At 42.3% G+C, this 20,879-nt stretch overlaps 1 protein-coding gene across 2 annotated transcripts in view; it reads left to right on the top strand.

Annotated features, from left to right (window-relative positions):
- Nucleotides 1-20,879, top strand: part of STRN (striatin) — a 108,846-nt gene that overhangs the window by 18,508 nt on the left and 69,459 nt on the right. For both annotated transcript variants that reach the window (XM_084624412.1, XM_084624413.1), the window contains exon 2: nt 14,775-14,878. In XM_084624412.1, coding sequence (XP_084480538.1) covers nt 14,775-14,878 — 104 coding nt within the window. The remainder of the gene's footprint in view (nt 1-14,774; nt 14,879-20,879) is intronic.

The raw sequence follows: 20,879 nt of genomic DNA, 5'->3' as shown, positions 1-20,879 counted from the left end.
GCTTAAATAGAGACTGGGAGTGGCTAAGTCATTATGCAAGGTAGCCTATTTTCCCTTGTTTTTTCCTACCCCCCCCCCGACATTCTGGTTAAACTTGGATTTATGCTGGAAATGGCCCACCTTGATTATCATACACATTGTAAGGAGAGTGATCACTTTAGATAAGCTATTACCAGCAGGAGAGTGGGGTGGGAGGAGGTATTGTTTCATGGTCTCTGTGTATATAATGTCTTCTGCAGTTTCCACAGTATGCATCCGATGAAGTGAGCTGTAGCTCACGAAAGCTTATGCTCAAATAAATTGATTAGTCTCTAAGGTGCCACAAGTACTCCTTTTCTTGTTGGAACTGTGTTTCCGTCAATGTAGCTAACATACTTCGGGTAGGCGGTGGTCCTACACCAACAGGAAAACCCCTTCTGTCAGTTTAGACTACATTTATGATATGGGTCTATGGTGGCGTAGCTATGCTGGTATAGTTACTGTAGTGTAGACATACCCTGACTCCACCTTGAGTCTTCATTGCTGAACCAGCAGTAGCTCAGAGTGCTATGAAGAGAGAGTGCTCCACCCATAGTGAAAGAAGCATTACATGTCTCTGCATCAACCCTTCAGGCCACTTCAGAAGTGGTGATGATTAGCCCAGAAGTTTGCTTGACACAGCCCTTCTTGGCTAGAAGGTCAGTTACTGCAAAAACCTGTTTATGGGGCGTGTGTGTGAGTCCTTGAGACTTTGGCATGCTTTCTTGGGAGTGGCCAGGGTACAATTCTCAGGTTGTGACATAGCATATTCACAACTAAGGTATTCCTTCCTTAATTTACAATACTGTAAAATAAAATAGATTCAAAATTTGATACACATTAAAACTGTCATAGTGGGGAAATATCCTGTTGATTCCAAATAATCATCAAAAAAATCTGAGATGGTTGCAGAGGAAATTTAAAGAAAAATCTGATTGTGCATTTGTGTGTGTGAAAGAGAAAACAAAGCAACCTAAACTGGGGCTTCTCAAACTCTTCCGTATTGTATACCACAGATATTTCTTGTGAACCATTTTCCCATCAACATGCAGTGCTGCAGATCATCCCCCCTCCCATTTGCAGTCATATCCCTGTGGCAACTTCAGAAATGTACATAGAAAAGTAATATTAAATAAGTACTTAATATTTTTTAGATTCCTTTTCCAGCAGTTTAGCAGCTGAATATGGGGAGCCACCCAGCACCATAGAGTTACAGGATTTGGGTGTGTAGGTTGTGGCAGAAAGTAGAAATGAATGTTATGGAGGCACAGACCCTAATTAATGTGGTGTGCATGTTAAGTAAGGTGTCTTTGATACTAACAGTGAAACAATTAAGTTTTTGGTAGTGGGGTAGATGTTGTTACAGAATATTTCATATTACTTCCAGACTTTCTGTGAATCTTTCATTCTTCTAATTGCCTTTTATCATCTTATCTCATTGATCACCTACATTGGGCATTACTCCTTGAAGCATGTTTGTTTACATATTTCACTCAGATATTGACCATTTATTTTGATCAGAGGTGACACACCTAGAAATACCAATTTCTTATCATACAGACTTTGATTAAATATGGGATATTTCCATTTGAAGTTGTGGAAATATATAGCAATTAGTTTTCTTTACTGATTTGCATCTCATGATATTTTTCTTTCCTATCGTTTTCTCCCAACTGGATGAAGGTGTAAGTAACTGTCTGTGTTAAATAAATATTAAGTAATATTGCATACAGATACTGTTAAGAAAACATTACAGTTGTATGTTTAAGCACTCAGGTCAGGAAATACCAGTGTTAAGGCTTGATGTGTAACCTCAATGTTGTCTTTTCTGTATATGCATTAGTGTTTTTTAAATTAATTATACTTAAAATTTCATAAGTATAGTATCATACAGCTTTTTTCTGTAAGCTTAAATACATATCTTGCAATGATTTTTCATTGCAGTAAGCGGATTTCATTGTAATTGTCCAGTATATATTTATCAATTGAAGACAACAAATTAGCGTCACTAAAGCCATGGAAATAATAATAATAAAGAATTGGCGATCTACCCTGTTCCTCCAGTGTACCCTATGAAAATGACCAAATGAAACACTAGTACCTCATTTCCAGTTTGGGAATCCCACAGAAATATTGTATACTCTGCATGGAAGGACATTGTAAGAAGGGGGGTGCTGGAGCATGAACAAATTATGCCAGAAACTATATAGTCTTAAGAAAGAGAGGCCATAAATTTTTCATGGTCCCTAAAGTGGGCTTGTCCATTACCAGACTTACCAATAAAACTACCAATCTAGTGAATGGGCAGTCACCCTGAAGAATCCTGATAAGCTTGAATGCACGGAAATGAGACTTCAGTCTGCAGCCTTGGCCTACCTGGTGACGTTCAGGGTATCTCTTTCCAGGGTTTAGACCTGGGGTAAGCTGCAAAGGTCTAAACCCAAGGGCTTGAAAAAATTGAAAGCTGGTCAACAGTCTATCAACCTTTGTATCATTCCTCTGACCTCTGTTGCTACATCCCATGCTCCATCTCTGTTTTGTGTTTACCACCACAAAGCCTAAGTGCCAGACATGATTTCTTGGTCTTATCTAGTTCAGTCTCTTTTTGGCAGCGTTACACTTCTTGCAGAAGCACTGGACGTAGTGATTTAAGAGTCCCATGACTTGATCAAGTTCAAGCTGTTGCAGAACAAGTAGTGTTTTCAGCCAAAGTTTAAACCGTCTAGACACTTGAGCTCTTGTTCCTGCAAACACCCCTTTTACTCGTTGTTTGACAAATCCAGGAGCTCTTTAGAAGCCTGGAAACAAGAAAAAGCTACAATATAGTAGTAATTTTACTAACTTGGGCCAGTACTACTCAAGACATATGGATAAAAACCATCTACAGAGTCTGTTCTTCAAAACTTTCCTCCAGTATGTATGCTTCCCTCCTCTCCCCAACACCAAAATTTCAGGCGACACAATGAAATGAGAAACAATACTTTCATACATTCCACATCTTTGAATGTGGGAGTTCTTAATCAGGATTAGCCATTCTTCTGTGAGCCCAAAAAGCCCTCCAGCAGTTTTCACTCTTTTGCCCTCAACTGGTCAGTCATGTAGTCCACACTTAGAACAAAGAACCAACTGTCTCCTCTATATAGAAAACTTCAAAAGGCAGTACCTTCATTTTACCTCAAGGAGGTATACAGTATCACCATGTTCCTTGAAATCCAAATACTTCAGATTTCTGATCTTCTCTGTGGATTCCTAGTACTACCTATATGTCACATAACCCTGTTCAAAGTTGTCATCTGAGCAAGATTCTTACTCCTGGGGTTTAGCACAAAACTAGTAGGATTCCCTTAGCTCTTAATGTTTTTCACCCTTGGGAATAGTTAGCAAAGTAAAACATGAGGTAGGCTGTCGTGCACCACTCTGCCAAATATAAATGCTTATCTCCAGATCCCAGTGATGTTTGTTGGGTATGCTTTGTTGGTCCCAATTCTGTCTTCCAGCTAGATCTATCTAAGCATTCGAAATTTCTGCAGTCTTTGTCTCAAGCACTTTAGCACACTTAGGGTAGATTGTCACCTGTCATATTGCTTGTTTCTCTTGGTTCTTCCTGCATTTGTGTGCCAGAAGTGGATAAGGAGATGCCGATTCCAGGTATTGGTGTGTGCTCTGCAATCTGGTCTTCTGTGAGATTGCCATTCTGTCCAGTTTCAGCTTTGAGGAATTCTTAATCTACATCAGCAGGGATAGGCTCTTGTTGCAATTGAAGTGCTTCTTGCACTGACAGTTGATGTTTCCAGTGCTCTGGCATTTCCTGCATTGGGAGTTGTGGCATAACCAGTGTCCAGGCGTTGCAGTGCATTTGCAACTTTCCATGTATCCCATCTAGATAACCCCATTTGGCAATTTGAATGGGGAAAGGCTTAGCATCAGAGTGATGAGGGCCACTAGTTTGGCTCAACTGACCCAGAGGACTGTTTTTAAGCCTAGTAGATTTTCGCAAAACAGGATGACTACCACCCCGGGAAGGAGCCAACATTTTTCATAGTTTTCAGAAACTGACTCTCATAGCCAACAATGAGTTAGTCTCTTCAGATGTCTGCCAGGCCCACCACTGAGAGGTACTTTGGTCAGTAAACCCAGTTCAATAGGGTGGTTCTGCCATTGCATCCTGATTTGGATCAGTTGGTGAACATGGGGAACTTGTGTAAGTGACCGCCTTTAGGACTGACAGACCTAGGTATATCCTCCCTGAATATGCTGCTGGCTGTGTTTCCCACCTTTCTGCAAGATGGTGGTGGCGGGATCAGTGGCTACAGGAAATACCAGCCACACACAATACTACATCCCATAATCTTAAAATATGCTTGTTACAGGGTTCAGGGTGCAATCGAGACCAATGAGGGGTTGTGTCACCACTTGCCCTGCAGCCCTTGGTGCCTTACAATGCTTTGCTGGTGTAGCTCCCAGCCTGGAATGGTCATAATGAGCCTACAAGCATGCAGGTCGCAGCCTGAGTGTCTGTCTCCTAGGCTGTCCTGGTTCAGCAGCTCTGACTCCAGCAGCTTGTCTGCAGCCCCACTCTGCTGTCCACTAGCCTTGTTTACAACCAGTAAGGTGACCCCAACACGCTCCCAGTCCCTAATCTTCCCAAAACTGTGTGCTCTGCAATGTCCAGCTCTTCCTTGGACAGTTCAGAGAAATAAGGTGGTTTGTTCCTTTTAAGGAGACAAAAGCATGTCACAGATGATTAACTTACTGAAGTAAATACACCCTTCCCTGCAAACACAGCACTGAGTTGGTGTGATGGGATTCCCGGGGTGCAACCTGGACTGTGGAACAGCTGAGCCCTGTGTCCCACTGACCTTGGATATCCCTCTCAATCTGTGATGCTGTTGCCAATCTACAAACTTCTGACAGGTGCTGCACTTACACAGACATCCACAGGCAGGGACACACCTAGCTGAGTTACATGAATGCTTTCCCCAGCCACTCATGAACTAATAATAGAAAGGCTCCAGCCAATTCCACCTAGCTCCCCAGTCTTTCACTGGTCAGAAGGCTGACCACTGTCAATTCATTACCCAGTCTGTCCCTTCCTCGATGTGGAGAAGACACACACTAGCTTTTGTAAACTGAGCTAAGATTTCCCAACCATTTCAATCAAAACACACTGTTTTAGGTAAAATATAAAACAGATTTATTAACTACAGAAAGATAGATTTTAAGTGATTATAAGTAGCAAGCATTGAGATCAAAGTTTGTTACCTAAGAAATAAAAGTAAATTCATAGTCTGAGTTCTACAAACTAAACAGGATTTGAATCATGCAGTGTCTTGCCCTGACAGATAGTATAGTTCCTCAATACACAGGCTGGGACTCTTTTCCACCCTCCCCACTTCAAAGTCTTTGTTCTCCAGGCATGTTTCCAGATATTGAGTTGTGGGGGGAGTGAGGCCAAGTCATGATGTCACTTCCCCTCTTTTATAGTTTCTTCCAGCTTGCTGGAAAGATCTTTTGACATGGGGATCAAACAGTCCCCATTGGTCAAGCAGTCTCCATTGTCTACGTGTTCTCTCTGAGAAGTCTTCTGGGATGGCTGTTGGGAGTAGGTTCCCTTTAATGTGCTATCAGTGCATCCGGCTACTCCATTGTTGTACCTGAAAGGCTGGTTGTAGATGTTCCCAACCTGACAGCATATTTTAGTAACACACACATAGCAAAACTTCATAACTTCACATACAATAATAGCACATACAATCCAACAGGATATTAATGTTCAATAGATCAAGACTTTTAAAATGATACCTCGCAAAGCATACTTTATATGAAACATCATAATTATTTGACACTGGTGAATATGAGGGTTTCAGGATGCTGCTTTGAGGTAGTGTCAGTCCCCCCTTGGTTGAAGGCCCATATTTCACAGCTTGTAAGTGTGACAGGATCCCCAGGTTGCAGCCTGGAACTGAGGGACCACTGTGCCTCCTTAACTCTCCAGCCTGGGTTGTCTCTCACAATGCTTTGCTAGTGACAAGCAACAAACCCCTCCAGGCACTGTTATCACTCAGCACAACCGCATGTGAAGCCCCACACCCGGCTAGATTGCATGAATGCTCCCAGAGCCACTCATGAATCAAACATAGGAAGGCACTAGCTAAATCCTCCCAGCCTAGTACCTCAGGAATATACCATCTTTCACTGTTCAAGACCCTTTCTTGAGCAATGCAAGTTTATTAATTGGTTCACCACTTTATCAATGGAAAGTGGATATACATCAGCCTTTATAAACCTGAGCAGATTTATCAAGCACTTCAGGCATACTCACTGGTAAAGATAAACAGTAAAACAAGTTTATTGATTACAAAGATTTAAAGTGCTTGGCAAAAACTCAGAGTGATTACCAAAATAAAATATAAGAACGCAGTCTAAATTCTCAACCCTATTAGACTGGGCAACATCTAGATTAAGCAGTTTTTCTCACCCCACTAGATATTGCAGTTCATAGTAAACACGTTTCCCCTTGAACCCTGGGCCAGTCTCCTCTGTTGGAGTCTTCTGAGTGTCCTTGTTGCTTGCAAGGTGGGGTGGGGAAGGAGAAAAGACGAAGCATGGGGCTACTATGTTCTGTTTTATACCCTTAGTCCATGTGGTTGGAGAACATAAGTCCAGGCATGTCTGGTGGGCATTGCTGAGTCACAAGGTGAAGCAGTACCCCAGTGTGTCTCCTGTGAGTGAGTCCTTGAATTGTAACTCCTCTGCTGGACAAATGGCTGGTGATGTTTGTTCAGCACCCACCCGGGCATTGGTGACCTCCCTTGTCATTGTCTTTAGAGAGCTAGTGTCTGTGCACTTCTCAAACCCACAGCATATTTTAGTGAAAACCACACAACATAATTCTTATAATTTTGTTTACATTAATGATACGCATATTTAGATGGAACAACGGATTTCAGCCGATCATAACCTTTCCCCTGATACCTCACAGGGCATGCTTTATAGGCAATATCACAATTATATATAGATGAGGAATATGGGGGTTACAAAGTGCTCTCCCAAGGTATAGTGTGTCACACTGTCAAAGTTTGACTCAGACTCACAATTTATCAGACCACTCTGTTTTATTAGCAAAGCTGCTCTGCTAATACATTTAGAAGTGAGCCCCCCGAGTGGGGCTTGTCTTTTAATTTATACAGTTTTTTGGAGAACAAGTTACAGAGAAGTTACAGACAAAAGAAGAAAAAGATTTTAGTCACCACCCTTCGAGATCCCTGAGACCAGTCATGTATCTTCAATTACCTGCCACCCTTAACAATCTCCTTTAACAGCTTCCAGTTAACTTAACTAATTGCCCTTCACACCTTCCATTCTGATGCCTGCTTCTTAGACGTGCTGGCTCTATCTTAATTGCTTCTCCATTCAAAAGCTAACTGTCCCTACATGTGCTCCCTCAGATACTTTGTAACATGTTTTGGCATGCCCTCTCATATACAATGTATCCAGCATGTCCCCTTATACAATGTTATACTTCCACAACACCTACCCCTTAGTTTACCGCAAGAGGGTTAGTCACTGCCCAACTTGAAGTCGGTATGTGTTATGTTTTTTTGGCATCCAGCCATCCAGGCCATGAGGTGGCATGCCTCAGTTTTCCCCTTCAGATAGCAAACCAGATTTGTTATGGTTTCTCTGCTGTGGTAAGCTTGAAGTCTGTTTACAGTTATTAACTGAGAAGCAGTGGTGTTATAAGGTTTCTTAATATTACAGGTGTTCCCAATTACCATTTCTAGTATGTCCCAAAGTTCTTCCCACAAATTGTGCATAATGTAGCTTATCACAAGGCTTAACATCGGTATCAAAATTCTTATTACAAAGTTTAACATTAATACCCAATTTTTATCACAGATGTGTGTTTACAAGTATCATTATGCTACCACGGCTTCAGTTCAGTCTGGTTTGAAGTTGGTTTGTCCGTCACCCATGGTGTCATTTGACACCCTCCCATGTAATCAGTCACTGATTTTTCTCCCCCTCCAGTGTTCCCTTCTGCCTGGGTTCTTAATTTAATCATATTTCTGGGATTTTGGTACCTCAGGGTCTGGCAAGATAGGGATCCAGGGGGATCCTGCACAGTGGCTGGTCCTTTGGAGAGCTGCCAACCCCAGGACTGTACATATGCAAAAAATAAGCTCCCTTTTTGGGGTTACCCTGTGTTCCCCCTCCCAGCACTGGGTCCTTCCTTTCCTCCTTTTCCTAGAGGGTTATGATTGGTGCTCTCTGGGCTAAGAGTATCTACTCTTTGTCAGATGCACTTTTTCCCAACAGCTTTTCCATAACTGCTTTCTGTGTCTCACCAGTGTGGAGAAAGACACCCTTCCCCCCTCTTCTGTCAGTCAGGTAATTTGCATTCTCACAAACTACCACCTGACAATTTCCTGTTGTCAACTCCTCTGTTATCACAGGTGTTGGAACTGCAGCCTGATTTAAAGAGACAGTTACTTTCCAAAAATTTATCAGAAATAACATCCTGAAAACCTGGGACCTGGATTGGGGTACCTTCAGTCACCCCTTCCTCTGCCCCCAAGAAGTCAGACGTGTGACTGCTCCCTTCCAAGAAGTCGGTTACACATTTCCTTCTCAAAACCTGGGTCACAGGCTGAGTGCCGGGGTGCACAGATGCTGACTCGCCCATTCGGTCCTGGGCATCCTCTCCCAAGTGACCAGTGAGGAGACAGTCCTGTACGTCCTCTATTCCTTCCCCAGTTTCCTCCTCTGGGCCCACCTCTAAGACACATTTCTCTGTGCTTGTTAGGAAAGGGTCTGTCCCTTATTCAGCTGCAAAACTGCCAGCTAACAACTGGGACAGTTTCTTTAATCAGTCATGACACCTCTCCTGCCTCTAATCCTGAGGACATGTTACCTTCTGTGGAAAAGGAGCTAATCTCAGCCCCTCCCATACTTGGAAGCACGCTGCTTCTCTGTGTTACAAAGTCAAAGGAACCTTCACCCACCTCAGTGGTTTCTGAGATTCCATCACCCTTCTCTGGGCTTCCCTCTGGAACATATCTACCTATGCTCCCTAGAGTGGGGTCTGTCCCTTGTCCATCTGCAACTTGCTGGCAGCTAACAACGTGGACAGTTCTCTCCCTGGCAGGCACTATACCTTCCTCCCTTTCTAAGGTGTTGGTGCCTCCAGCTGCAATGCAGGAGCTGATCTCAACCAGCCTCCCACCTGGGAGCACGTGGCTTCCCCCTGCTGCAGAAGAATCAAGGAGACGCTCTCCCGTTCTTTCAGCAGTTCCTGAGACCTTACCCTCTGGGGTCCCAGCACCCAAACTCCTTCTTGCTGCGGGCAAATACTTTAACGTGAGCTACACGGAAAAAATCATTACCAAGAAGCAGATCAACTAGGAGTTGTTCCATTACCCCCACAGTCAAAACACTTTCCAAATCTTCCCAAACCACGTGGATTTTAAGCTAGTGGTATGAAGAATCTGGTTTTGCCTACCCACACAATCTCTAGTCAGGTAATATACCAGACCTTGGGACCGCACTCTGCTTAACCAGAGAGATCTGGGCCCCTGTATCCTTCTGCCCCAAGTACTCCCTGCCATTAATTCTGAAAACCTTAATGTGCTCCCTATCTGGTTCTGCAAAGCCTAATTTCACAAAACCAGTAAGATAGGTTTCAATCACCTGGGGGGTTTCTGTGTTGAGGACAGCAGAACTAACATGAACTATTGGTTGCCTGCTTCTTCCTAGCACAGGGCATTTATTCCTCAGGTGATCAATGGAATTACACTGGTAGCACCTTTTGTGTGCTTCTGTTTTTACAGGAGATTTGGGATGGGGGTTAGAGAAATGGTTTGGGGAAGGAGAATGCCCAGCCTTCCCTTTCTTGCTAGGGATAAAATGAGATCCTCCCTTCCCACCAGGTTTAAACCCCTCTTTTGGTGGTTTGCTTTCAGTAGATACCTGGGTCTGTTTAAAGGCATCCTCTAGAGAGGCCATCTCATCTACAGATTTTACATATTTGTCCCATAGACACTGGTTTACATCAGCCTTACATATGCTTAGGAAATGCTCTTGAGCAACAAGATCCAGCATTCCCTCAAAACTTGTCACCTCTTTACCCCTCACCCATTTTCTCAACAAATCTTTCATTTTGTTTACATATTCCCCATTACTCATACCAATATCCCTCTTAAGATTCCTAAATTTAACTTTATATGTTTCAGGGGTAATTTGAAAACTTTGCAAAACAGTATCTTTACATTTACAATGGTCTAAAATAGTGATTCCCAAACTTGTTCCGCCGCTTGTGCAGGGAAAGCCCCTGGTGGGCTGGGCCGGTTTGTTTACCTGTCGCGTCCGCAGGTTTGGCCAATCGCAGCTTCCAGCTGCTCCAGGCCAATGGGAGCCGCTGGAAGCGGCGCGGGCCGAGGGACATACTGGCTGCCGCTTCCAGCAGCTCCCATTGGCCTGGAGCAGCAAACCGCGGCCATTGGGAGCTGTGATTGGCCAAACCTGTGGATGCGGCAGGTAAACCAACCAGCCCGGCCCACCAGGGGCTTTCCCTGCACAAGCAGCAGAACAAGTTTGGGAACTAGTGGTCTAAAGCATCCTGTCAGGGTTCCCTCCCCACTATGAACTCTAGGACACAGATGTGGGGGCCCACATGAAAGACCCCCTTAGCTTATTTCTACCAGCTTAGGTTAAAACTTCCCCAAGGCATAAATTCTTTGCCCTTGGACGGTACGCTGCCACCACCAAGTGATTTAACAAAGCATCATGGAAAGGACCACTTGGAGTTTCTATTCCCCCAAAATATCCCCCCAAACCCTTACATCCCCTTTCCTGGGGAGGCTTGAGAATAATATTCTAACCAGTTGGTTACAAAGTGATCACAGACCCAAACCCCTGGGTCTTAGGACAATAGAGAAATCAGTCAGGTTCTTAAAAGATGGATTTTATTTTTTAAAAAAGGTAAAAATCACCTCTGTAAAATCAGGTTGGAAAATAACTTTAGAGGGTAACAAAAAATTCAAAAACACAGCAGAACTTCCTCTAGGGTTAGTTTCAAAGTTACAGAAAACAGGAATAAACCTCCCTCCAGCAAAGGAAAAATTCAGAAGCAGAATAAAAGGTAATCTAACATGCCTTGCCAGGCTTTTACTGACAATTTTTGTAATATGAGAGACTTTTAGGATGGTTTATAGGAGACGAAGTTTTCTGACCTGCTGCTTCTCTGCTTCCCAAGAGAACACACACAACAAAGCCTCTCCCCTCCTCCCCCTCCAAGATTTGAAGGAATTCCTCCCCCCCCACATTTGTCCTTTTGGTCAGGTGCCAGCCAGGTTATTTGAGCTTCTTAACCCCTTACAGGTAAGGAGGAATTCTAGGCTACCCTTTGCTCTATGGTTATGACACATCCTCAATGGGCATTTCATTGAATACCCTTAGAGCTTTACCAGTTAATTTCACAATCAGGGTAGGAACTCTCTTGGCATCTGGGATTTCATGCACTGCACACAGCCTTTCAAAGGTGGTCAGATATTCAGCAATATCATCTTCCTCATTGTATACAGGACATAAATGGTCCCAATTGTGGATTTTTGGAGCATTGGGAATCGGTGGGTTCTGGTTCTGCTTCTCTAGCAGGTCCAATTGGTATTTTTGCTTTCTTTCTCCTTTATCTCTAGTTCCAATATTCTCCGGTGCTCTCTCTCTTTTTCTGTAACCTGCAATCTAAAAAGCTCCAACTTCACAATACCTTCACTGCTTTCACTCATTTTCCTACTCTTCTGTCCCTATTTCCCTTTTCCGAATAAGCAAACAGAAAATAACAAACCGGTAGCCTAGGGGTTTGCTTCTCCCCCCTTTACAGTCCCATAAACCTTTGAAAAGCATCTCTTTCAAAGTTCGTTGACTTTGCTTCTACAGACAGGATGACCTCATGCTGTTCTTCCCTTCCTGTCGTCTTCCCATCCCCCTGCTGATGTCGATGTAAATTGGGCTTCCATTGTTTTTGTCACATCTTGTTTAATTTCTTTGAAGAAAGGTAGATAGCAGTGATGTTTCCTCCTGCCTTGGAGGGAAACTGTTTCTCCCTGTTTGGTCACAGGCTTTAAAGCATAATATCATTAAATGTATATAATTTCCTCATCTAGTATTAATAAATACATTTCACAATGACATTAATCACCAGTGTGTCATTAAAAAGACCTCTCTATACACTTTGTATACAATATTACTGTATTATAAAAAAACAGTTGATTCAATTATTTAATGCCTTAAGGTTCAGCCTCCCTTGTCTTGAGTGACCAGTAAACCTTTGAAGTGGATTCTTCTGAGGGTTATCCCTGTAAGGAAAGCTTATTTAAGCTCTGAGGAAGGCAATATAGAGTCTGGTGGTGATGGAAGCTCCATGCTCGCTCTTCCCCCATTGGTGTTTGCTAAAATGCAAATTTTCTGTTTCTGCAATCTCCCCCCTTGTTTGCTGACTCTGTTTGTTGCTTATATGTAAAGTGAAGTAAACCCATATTCCTTTGTCTAAGACAGACTGTGCTTATGCATTGCTTGCCAAACACATTTTAAGAATATGATTCCAGCACATATTCATAACTTTTTGTACACATCCGGTGCATACATCATACAAGAATATTAATGATCAGTGAATGATTAGTTTTCCAATGATACCCCTTACATGTCACCTTTGCAGGTTATGACAACGGTGTGTGAGGCGTAGTCAGTATGTCAGGCCCGATCAACTGCTGCCAGAGTAGAGCACCACAAATTGGTCTCTATGTCAAAATCATGATGGGATTAATTTGGACGAAGAGTTTACCGATCTGTAGCCAAAACCCTTCATATTACAGAGTATCAAGCCGCCATATTGCTTGATTCTTCTCCCTAAAAAAAATATGCCAGGAGCTTAAGCAGCTTATTCATGAGGATACAAATATGGCCTGACATTGGGTATGGACAGTCTAGGATGTGGGTGAAACTGTGGTCAGCGCTAGTACCGTGGGGTGGATGCCTGTAAGTATGCTTGGCTTCAAACATCTGAGTTCCATGAGTTGGTTTAGAAAGAGCTCAGGGACCTGTTTTGAACCAGAGAGAACTCTTTTGGTCACCAGTTGGCCTTTTTGCATGATTGGTCATGAACATCCTCTATTACAATTTTATACATAAAAGAGATTTTTAAAAGTAGTTAAGTGCTAATTGCCATTCAGAGTCAATGGAAGTTGGGCACCTAACTGCCATTTGTGTCTTTAAATCTCCCACCTCCCCCCAGAATCCTTTTGTATTAGTTCAACTGACATTTTTTATAAACAATGTCTCTGAATATACTTCATAATCTATTTTTTCCAACATTTTAATAAAGCTTCAGCCTTTTAAGTTTTCCTTTTCCTTTCATTAACTTTAAAGAAATCCCTTGACCTGCAATATAGATATCTACAAAATATCTAAGTTATTTACATACTACTTCAGTTATCATTCAACTCAAGACATTCTCCCCCTACATGCTGTTTGTCTCTTTCTGCCTAAGCTTTTTTGAATGCTACTGATCTGTTCTTTATATTTGCTTGAATGCTTAGCCATCAGACCAAATTTAATTGCTATGTGAGACCATTTAAAATTATTATATTTCTTTAACTCCTGTTTATTATTTTGACGTCTGTAATGAGGTCATGGTTTAAAGTGTTTGTCAGTGCAAACTATGAATAGTTTTATAACAGACTTATTATTAATAATTTACTGTGCAAACACAGATCAAAAAGACTGTTCCTGCCCCAAGGAGCTTACAGTCTTAGTATAAGACAAGAGACAACAGATGGGGAAGTACAAGGAAACAATGAGATAGTGTTTGTTAGCATGATAGGCACTGGTCTCTGAATACTAGCAACTTAGTATTCTGTTGCCTACAAAAGAAACTTAACAAAGGAGATATTTTGAGGAGGGATTTGAAGATGGATAAGCCAATGATTTTGTGGATTTTCACAGAGAATACTTCAGCCAAAGTGCATGGGGCAGCATTGGAGAATGCATAAAGATGCTTGTTTGAAAATGGAACTTGGGCAGTGGAGGCTGGCATCAGAAGGGGGAGCCAGTGGAGGAATTCAAAGAGAAAGTTGATATGGTCTAAACCAGGGATCTCAAACTCAAATCACCATCCGGGCCACAGGAGGACTAGTACATTGGCCCAAGGGCCGCATCACTGAAACCTTTTCATACAAAGATACAAAAGCCCACCCCCCCCCCCCGCAGTTCTGCCCCCAGCTGTGCCCCCACTCCACCCCTTCCATGAGGACCTGCCCCTTCCTCGCCCCCATTCAAACCTATTCCCCAAATCCCCACCCTGGCTCCACCACCTCCCCTGAGCGCACTGCATCCCCGCTCCTTCCTCCTGGAAAGTCCTAAGCGCTGCCAAACAGTTGTTTGGCAGCGGGAAGCACTGGGAGGTAGGCGGAGGAGTGGGGACGCGGTGCGCTGGGGAGAAGGACAGGGGGTGAGGGGAGCTTGGCTGCCAGTGGAGTTGGCGCCTAAGGTGGGCCACAGGAGACCCTTGGTCAAAATGATGGCTGTACCTGGTTTGCAGTAGCCAAACTGCTTTTAAACAGTGTTAAACGGAATCAGTTGTGAAATGATTCAGAATGGGTTGGGAGTGGATGGGACCCTTAATATATGTCATGCAAATGTATTAGGGAAACAATTTGCCTTTTTTTGAACTTTACTAAGTAGAGTTTTGTCTTTTCCAGGCCCAGATTGCCTTTCTTCAAGGGGAAAGGAAGGGACAAGAAAATCTGAAGAAGGATCTAGTGCGGAGAATCAAAATGCTGGAATATGCCCTTAAACAGGAAAGGTACATCACTTTTAAGATACTAGAGAATTTTGTGTAAAAAGTCTCTTATAAAATTTTAAAAAACAAATATCATTGTGGCTCATCAGATGAAAAAATATTTTGAATCTTGAATAGGTAATTATGAACATAAGAATTGTTATACTGAATAAGTCCATCTTATCCGGAATCCTGTCATCAGCAGTGGTCACTATTCAGATGCTTAAGAAAAAGGTTTTAAAAGAACCCCTGCATTAGACAGTTACAGGATAACATCTCTCAGGGCAAATTTCTTTCTAACTCCCAGAAGTTAGATATTGTTTTATATCCTGAAGCACAGATTTTTTTTTCTCTTCCAAAGCTCTTGTGTTTGTTAATAACAAGAATTTTTATTTAGTTTATCCACATAAATATCTATATTTTTAAATCTTGATAACTCTTCACCTCAACAATAATCTGTGGAACTTCTTGTCCCAGGCTAATTATGCACGGGGTGAAAAGGTACATACTTATATCAGTTTTGAGTTTTGCCACTTTTTGATTTTCATTTAATGTTCCTTGTATTCTATGAGAAGGTAAATAAAAGTTCACAATCTACCTTTTCTATACCATTCATTGTTGTGTATGCTTTTCTCATGTCTTCTTTCAAAGGTAAACAGTCTTTCGATACTATCTTCATGTGAGTTTTTCCATGCCCCTAATTATCATGTCATCTCTGCTCCCCCCCCTTAATTTTGTTTGCTAATTTTTGAGATAAGGTGATAAGAACTGAACCTAGAATTCCAGGTTAGGATGTACCTGTGATCTGTAAAATGGAGTAATAATATTTTGGAGGTAAGAGTATTTGTTTCCTTCGTGACTTATTGAGTCTGGTATTAATAGTAATAATAAATAATATTTGTATACTATCTGGCCACTAAAAAATCCTAATCTTTTTCAATAAAAAAGAATTAAACAGCTATAAATGTACAATCTTTAAAACAGTTTAAATCAGTATAAAGCCATAAGTAAAATCATAAATGCAGTTGAGTTCATGTCACTAGACAAATGACTTTTGGCTAAACTGCATGGGGATAGGAAGAATTTGTAATTACCTTGAAAGTGTATTAACACTAAGTGTCAATGTGGACACTGAAAAATTCAGAAAAAGGCCCAAAGAAAGAATATTGCTATGTAGTAATTTTAGCATGCTGTTATGGGTTAGTCCTATTCTGACTTCTTTCATTGTTGTCTAATTCATCAAGAAAGCAAAGGTGTGACCCAGGGGAAGGGACTTAGTGAGGTATCTTTTGATGAGATTCTTCCAGAAATTTAAACCAGTGCAAGCAGAGTGTGTTGATCTGTTTGCATTATGGTTCACGACAAAGGATGTTGGGGACATGCCTTTCCCAGATCAATTCTTTTGAAACAATAAAAATTACTCACTGACATAGTGTGTGTCAAAAGGAGGTACTAGAAACATTGATGATTAGATAGAAACGAGTCAGCAGAACCTAGTTGAGTGGGTTTTTTTTTTTTTTCAGGAGTTGACAGAAAATTTGAATTAAGTGGCTAAGCTGTTAACAGTATGAGATCTCATTAAAACCAGGTATTGTAGTAGAAGACTGAAGGGTAGGAAATGCTATACGAATCATAATTTAAAAAGGTGCTGGAGGTGATATTGGTCATTTAAAGATAGAGGGTGAGATCTTCTTCAGGTCTGGGAAACGTACTCAGTGTCACAGCTAAATACAAGGAGGAACAGATTGTTTAGCATAAGTAGTTAACAAATTTCAAGGAACCATTCAAAGTGAACTGGCCAGTTAACACCTCTCCAGTCATGGGTGGGAAAAGGAGAGGGGAAAAAAGCTGAGGGTAGGGGAGGGCGAGTTAGTGGCATTCTGAGGCAGGTTAATGTCAGAATACCATCCTTGCCACTGTGGATGTTACCTCCTATACACCAACATCCCGCACAATGACTGCATCGCTGCCTGCCTCAAATATCTAAAAGACGATAGACAACATTCAGATACCCACCCTAAACACATAACCAAACTCATCCATTTCATCCTCACTATAACAGTTTTACATTCAACAACAAACACTTTGTCCAAACCATGGAAATAGCCATGGGTATTAGGATGCCTCCCCAATATGCCAATCTCTTCATGGGCCATTTTGAGTAAGAATTTCTGGACAAATACACCGCAAAACCAATGGTATACCTAAAATACATCGATGATATTTTCATTCTCTAGACAAATGATCTAAACTCGCACATAGGTTTTCACCACAACTACAACAACCTCCAGCCATCCATTAAACTCTCTCTAGAACACTCCCACACTAGCATCAACTTCTTGGACACCACGATCAGTTTCAGCAATGGAACCCTACAGACAGCTACATACAAGAAACCCATGGATCGCCACATCTACTTTCACAGACCCAGTTTCTTCTAGCATTTGCAATGCTTGCCGTTGAATGGCTCAGCAGCTTCATCAGCACAATGAAGGGCCCTACGGCCATCATGAAATCTAGTCAGTTGACACTCATTGACAATATGTGCCACTGACTGATAGAGACACAGTGAGAAAGTGGGTCATTACGCAGTCCCCATGTGTAGAGGCTGGCTGCGCATATTCCTTGGACTCTGTTGAACAGGTTCTGAACTGGGCAAAGATGATGTGGCAGGTCAAATCCAGACAGTCGAATAATCGGATCAGTGACAAGGGAGCCATTCCAAATGTCTTTAGTTGACCGCTCTTCGTGCCATAGGGTTGCTGCTGACAGATTCCGATCTGGCAGTTGAAACCACAATGGATGCTTCAATGTAAGTCATGCTCTGGAGTGACTGAAAATGTCCACGTCAAATGGGAGACCTGAATTGGTAAAAAGCTTTTCCACCAGTCTGGCTGTAGACTTTCCGCAACGAATGTGTAGAAGGGCTATGTTGCTCAGAACTGGTAGCAGTGAGATAGGAGTGGGGCTCAGGGTGCCTGTGATGATATGCATGGTCAAGTTCAATTCAACGTCAACCAATTTGGGGTGAGGCGAACAATACCACACAAGGCCACAGTATTCCTCTGAGGCATAGCACAGTACCAGAGCCAACGTGCCAAGTGTCTGTGCACCCAATGTTGAATCAGTTAATTTGCTTATTGCTAGTCCTGATTTTGACAGCAGTCTTTTTTTTAGATGGTTGTGGAAAGTCAGAGTGGTCCAGTGTAACACCAAGGTAGACTGGTTTTGTTTTGTGTGTCAGTGATTTTCCACTGAGGAAGATGACAAACTCACATTTAGTGCTGGCATTATGAAGGTGGAAGACGATCAAAACTGTCTTAGTCACATTTGGTTGGAGGTACCAACTGCTACAGTAGGCTGCCATCTTGGCCAGGTCAGCATTCAAGATGTTTTCCAATTCAGTGAAAGAGTACAACTGGGTACCGTAGCAGATGCAATCTGCTTAGATAAACTTGTGTAACTGAGTCAATGGTAGGTCATTTGTACAAATTGAATAGGGTGGGCACAAGCATGGAACCTTGGGGCAAGCTATTGGATTGTCTTCTCCATACACTTGTTCTACCTCCCAAAAATGCCTGTCACGAAGAAGTTCAACAGTGTTCACCACCCATGCTCCAAGAGCTCTTGATAGTTCTACCCGAAGATCAGTGTGCCATACTGTATCGTGGGCCGCTGTCAGGTCCAAGAAAACAGCTCCTGTCTTCGAGTTCTGTTGAAACCAGTTTTCTGTATATGTAGTGAGGGCTAGGACTTGGTCGCATGTCCTTTGACCCTTCCAGAAGCCAGTAACCATCCCAACAAACCTGTTATCTACATCCAGGCACTCAAATATCACAGAATATACTCCAAGGAGAAAGTCTGGGATATAAACCATAACACACTTAAACCCACTTTCATCAAACAAAGATGCTCCGCCAGAGAAGTAGATCACATCAAACCACCCAAATATCCCAAGAGAACCTGTTTCAATATGGAAAGAAGACTCTATCCAACAACATACCCCTAGTTATCACCTTTTGCCCCATACTGGAAGCCATATGTGGTATCATTAACCGATTACAACCCTTACTTGGTTGGGATCACATTCTGAAAGGAACTTTTCCTGAGCTGCTCTTCTGACCGTCAGACAACCCCCTCAGCCTGTCCAAGTTCATCATCAGAAGCAAGCTCCCCATGGACCAGGACACACCAACTCAGAGGCACCAGACCCTGTCGGAACAACAGATGCAAAACCTGTAGATGTATCTGCATTGCTACAATGATCAACACTCCCTCTCATCCCCCAAACACACCTTTCAAGATCCATGGGTTCTACACACATCTATCACAACATATGGCGTACCTCACTCAGTGCACTAAATGCCCCAATAACAACTATATGGTTGAAACCAGACAATCACTATATTCTCAAATGAATTCACATAGAAAAATGATAAAGGACAAAAACAACGTATCACCTGTGGGTGAACACTCTCCACAAAGTGATCACTCTATCTGACAGAGGTCCTCATCCTCAAAGAAAATCTGCATAACACCTTTAAAAGACAAGCCTGGGAGTTTAAATTCATAACTTTGCTAGACACTAAAAATCATGGCCTGAATAAAGATACTGGATTTGTGACTTATTACAACAACCTATAACCCACTTCCCCCCCCACCCCACCCCAGCTTTTTTCCCCTCTCCTTTTCCCCTTTGACTGGAGAGGTGTTAACTGGCCACTTCGCCTTGAATGGTCCCTTGAGATGTGTTAACTACTTGTGCTAAACGATCTGATCCTTGAATTTAGCTTTGATGCTCTGAGTACATTTCCCAGATTTGAGCTCACACAAGATTTCTTCAAAAGCTTCTCTCTCTCTCACCAACAGAAGTTGGTCTAATAGAAGAGATTACCTCACCCATTTTGTCTCTCTAGGGTTATGTCTACACTAGAGACGTTAAAGCATATAACTGTACCGATGGAGCTGCGCCATTGTAAGATATCCCATGTAGCCGTTCTATGCCGATGGGAGAGCTCTCTCCCGTTGACATAATTAAATCACCCCCAACGAGCAGCAGTAGCTATGTCGGTAGGAGAGCATCTCCTGCCAACATAGTGCTGTCCACACCAGTGCTTCTGTCAGTCAGGGGTGTGTTTTTTCACATCCCTGAGTGATGTAAGTTTTACCAACAAAAGTGCTAGTGTTAACATAGCCTCAGAAATGTACTAGGGGCATTTCATCCCTTATGCTTTAGGGCATAAGATGACCACTAATAGGTTAGGAAAAAACACCACTTGGCAGAGTGTTTAGTGTTTATCCCTTAATGAGTAGTCTTGCACCTTTCTCTGAAGTGTGTGATATTAGCCATTGTCAATCAGGATATCAAACTATGTGGTCAGCTAGTCTGATCTGGTATGACAGTTCCTTTCTTCCTCTGTTTCTTGAACAACTAGCAAGTGAAGATTGTTGTTTTAGATCACAGATTGATATAAATAGCTGTCAGCATAAGCCATTCAGAAACATTGAATTTGCTTTAAAAATGGTTAAAAACAATCTCATATTTGTTCTGGGAGAGTTTCTAAGCAGAAATTTTGTTTGGTACTTAGAGGCAGTGCAGCATACTGAGCACAAGAAGCCCTGCTGTGTTTCACAACAGTATTTTCCTAAATCAGCTCACAACCTGGGTTAACCAACATTCAGTGAAGAGTTTGTGTTGATTGTTCCCACTGAGCATCTGGGAGTCACAAAAAGGACAATCTGCAGGAGAGGAGCAGAACTTTTTCTCCTGGCCAATTGTGATGAGGGCACGGGAAAGCAAGATTGGGGAGAGGAGGAGAAAAAAAGACCAGGTAATTAAGAGATAAAGGGAAGATTACTTCGATCCTGCCCTCCAAATTTACGAAATCTTTATCAAGCAAATAACCATTCCTGTTAGTCATGAGCCAGTGTGTAAAATGCTGATCCGTAGTAGGGCCCATTGGCAGCATGTCATGACAAGTGGGAGTGGCACTTGTTTCTCAACAATATGCTGCCTTGAATTAAG

The sequence above is a fragment of the Lepidochelys olivacea genome (genome assembly GCF_965140295.1).
Source record: "Lepidochelys olivacea isolate rLepOli2 genome assembly, chromosome: 3".
Lineage (NCBI taxonomy): Eukaryota > Metazoa > Chordata > Testudines > Cheloniidae > Lepidochelys > Lepidochelys olivacea.
The sequence above is the reverse complement of the archived record's forward strand: the minus strand, read 5'-3'. Positions and strand labels throughout refer to the sequence as shown.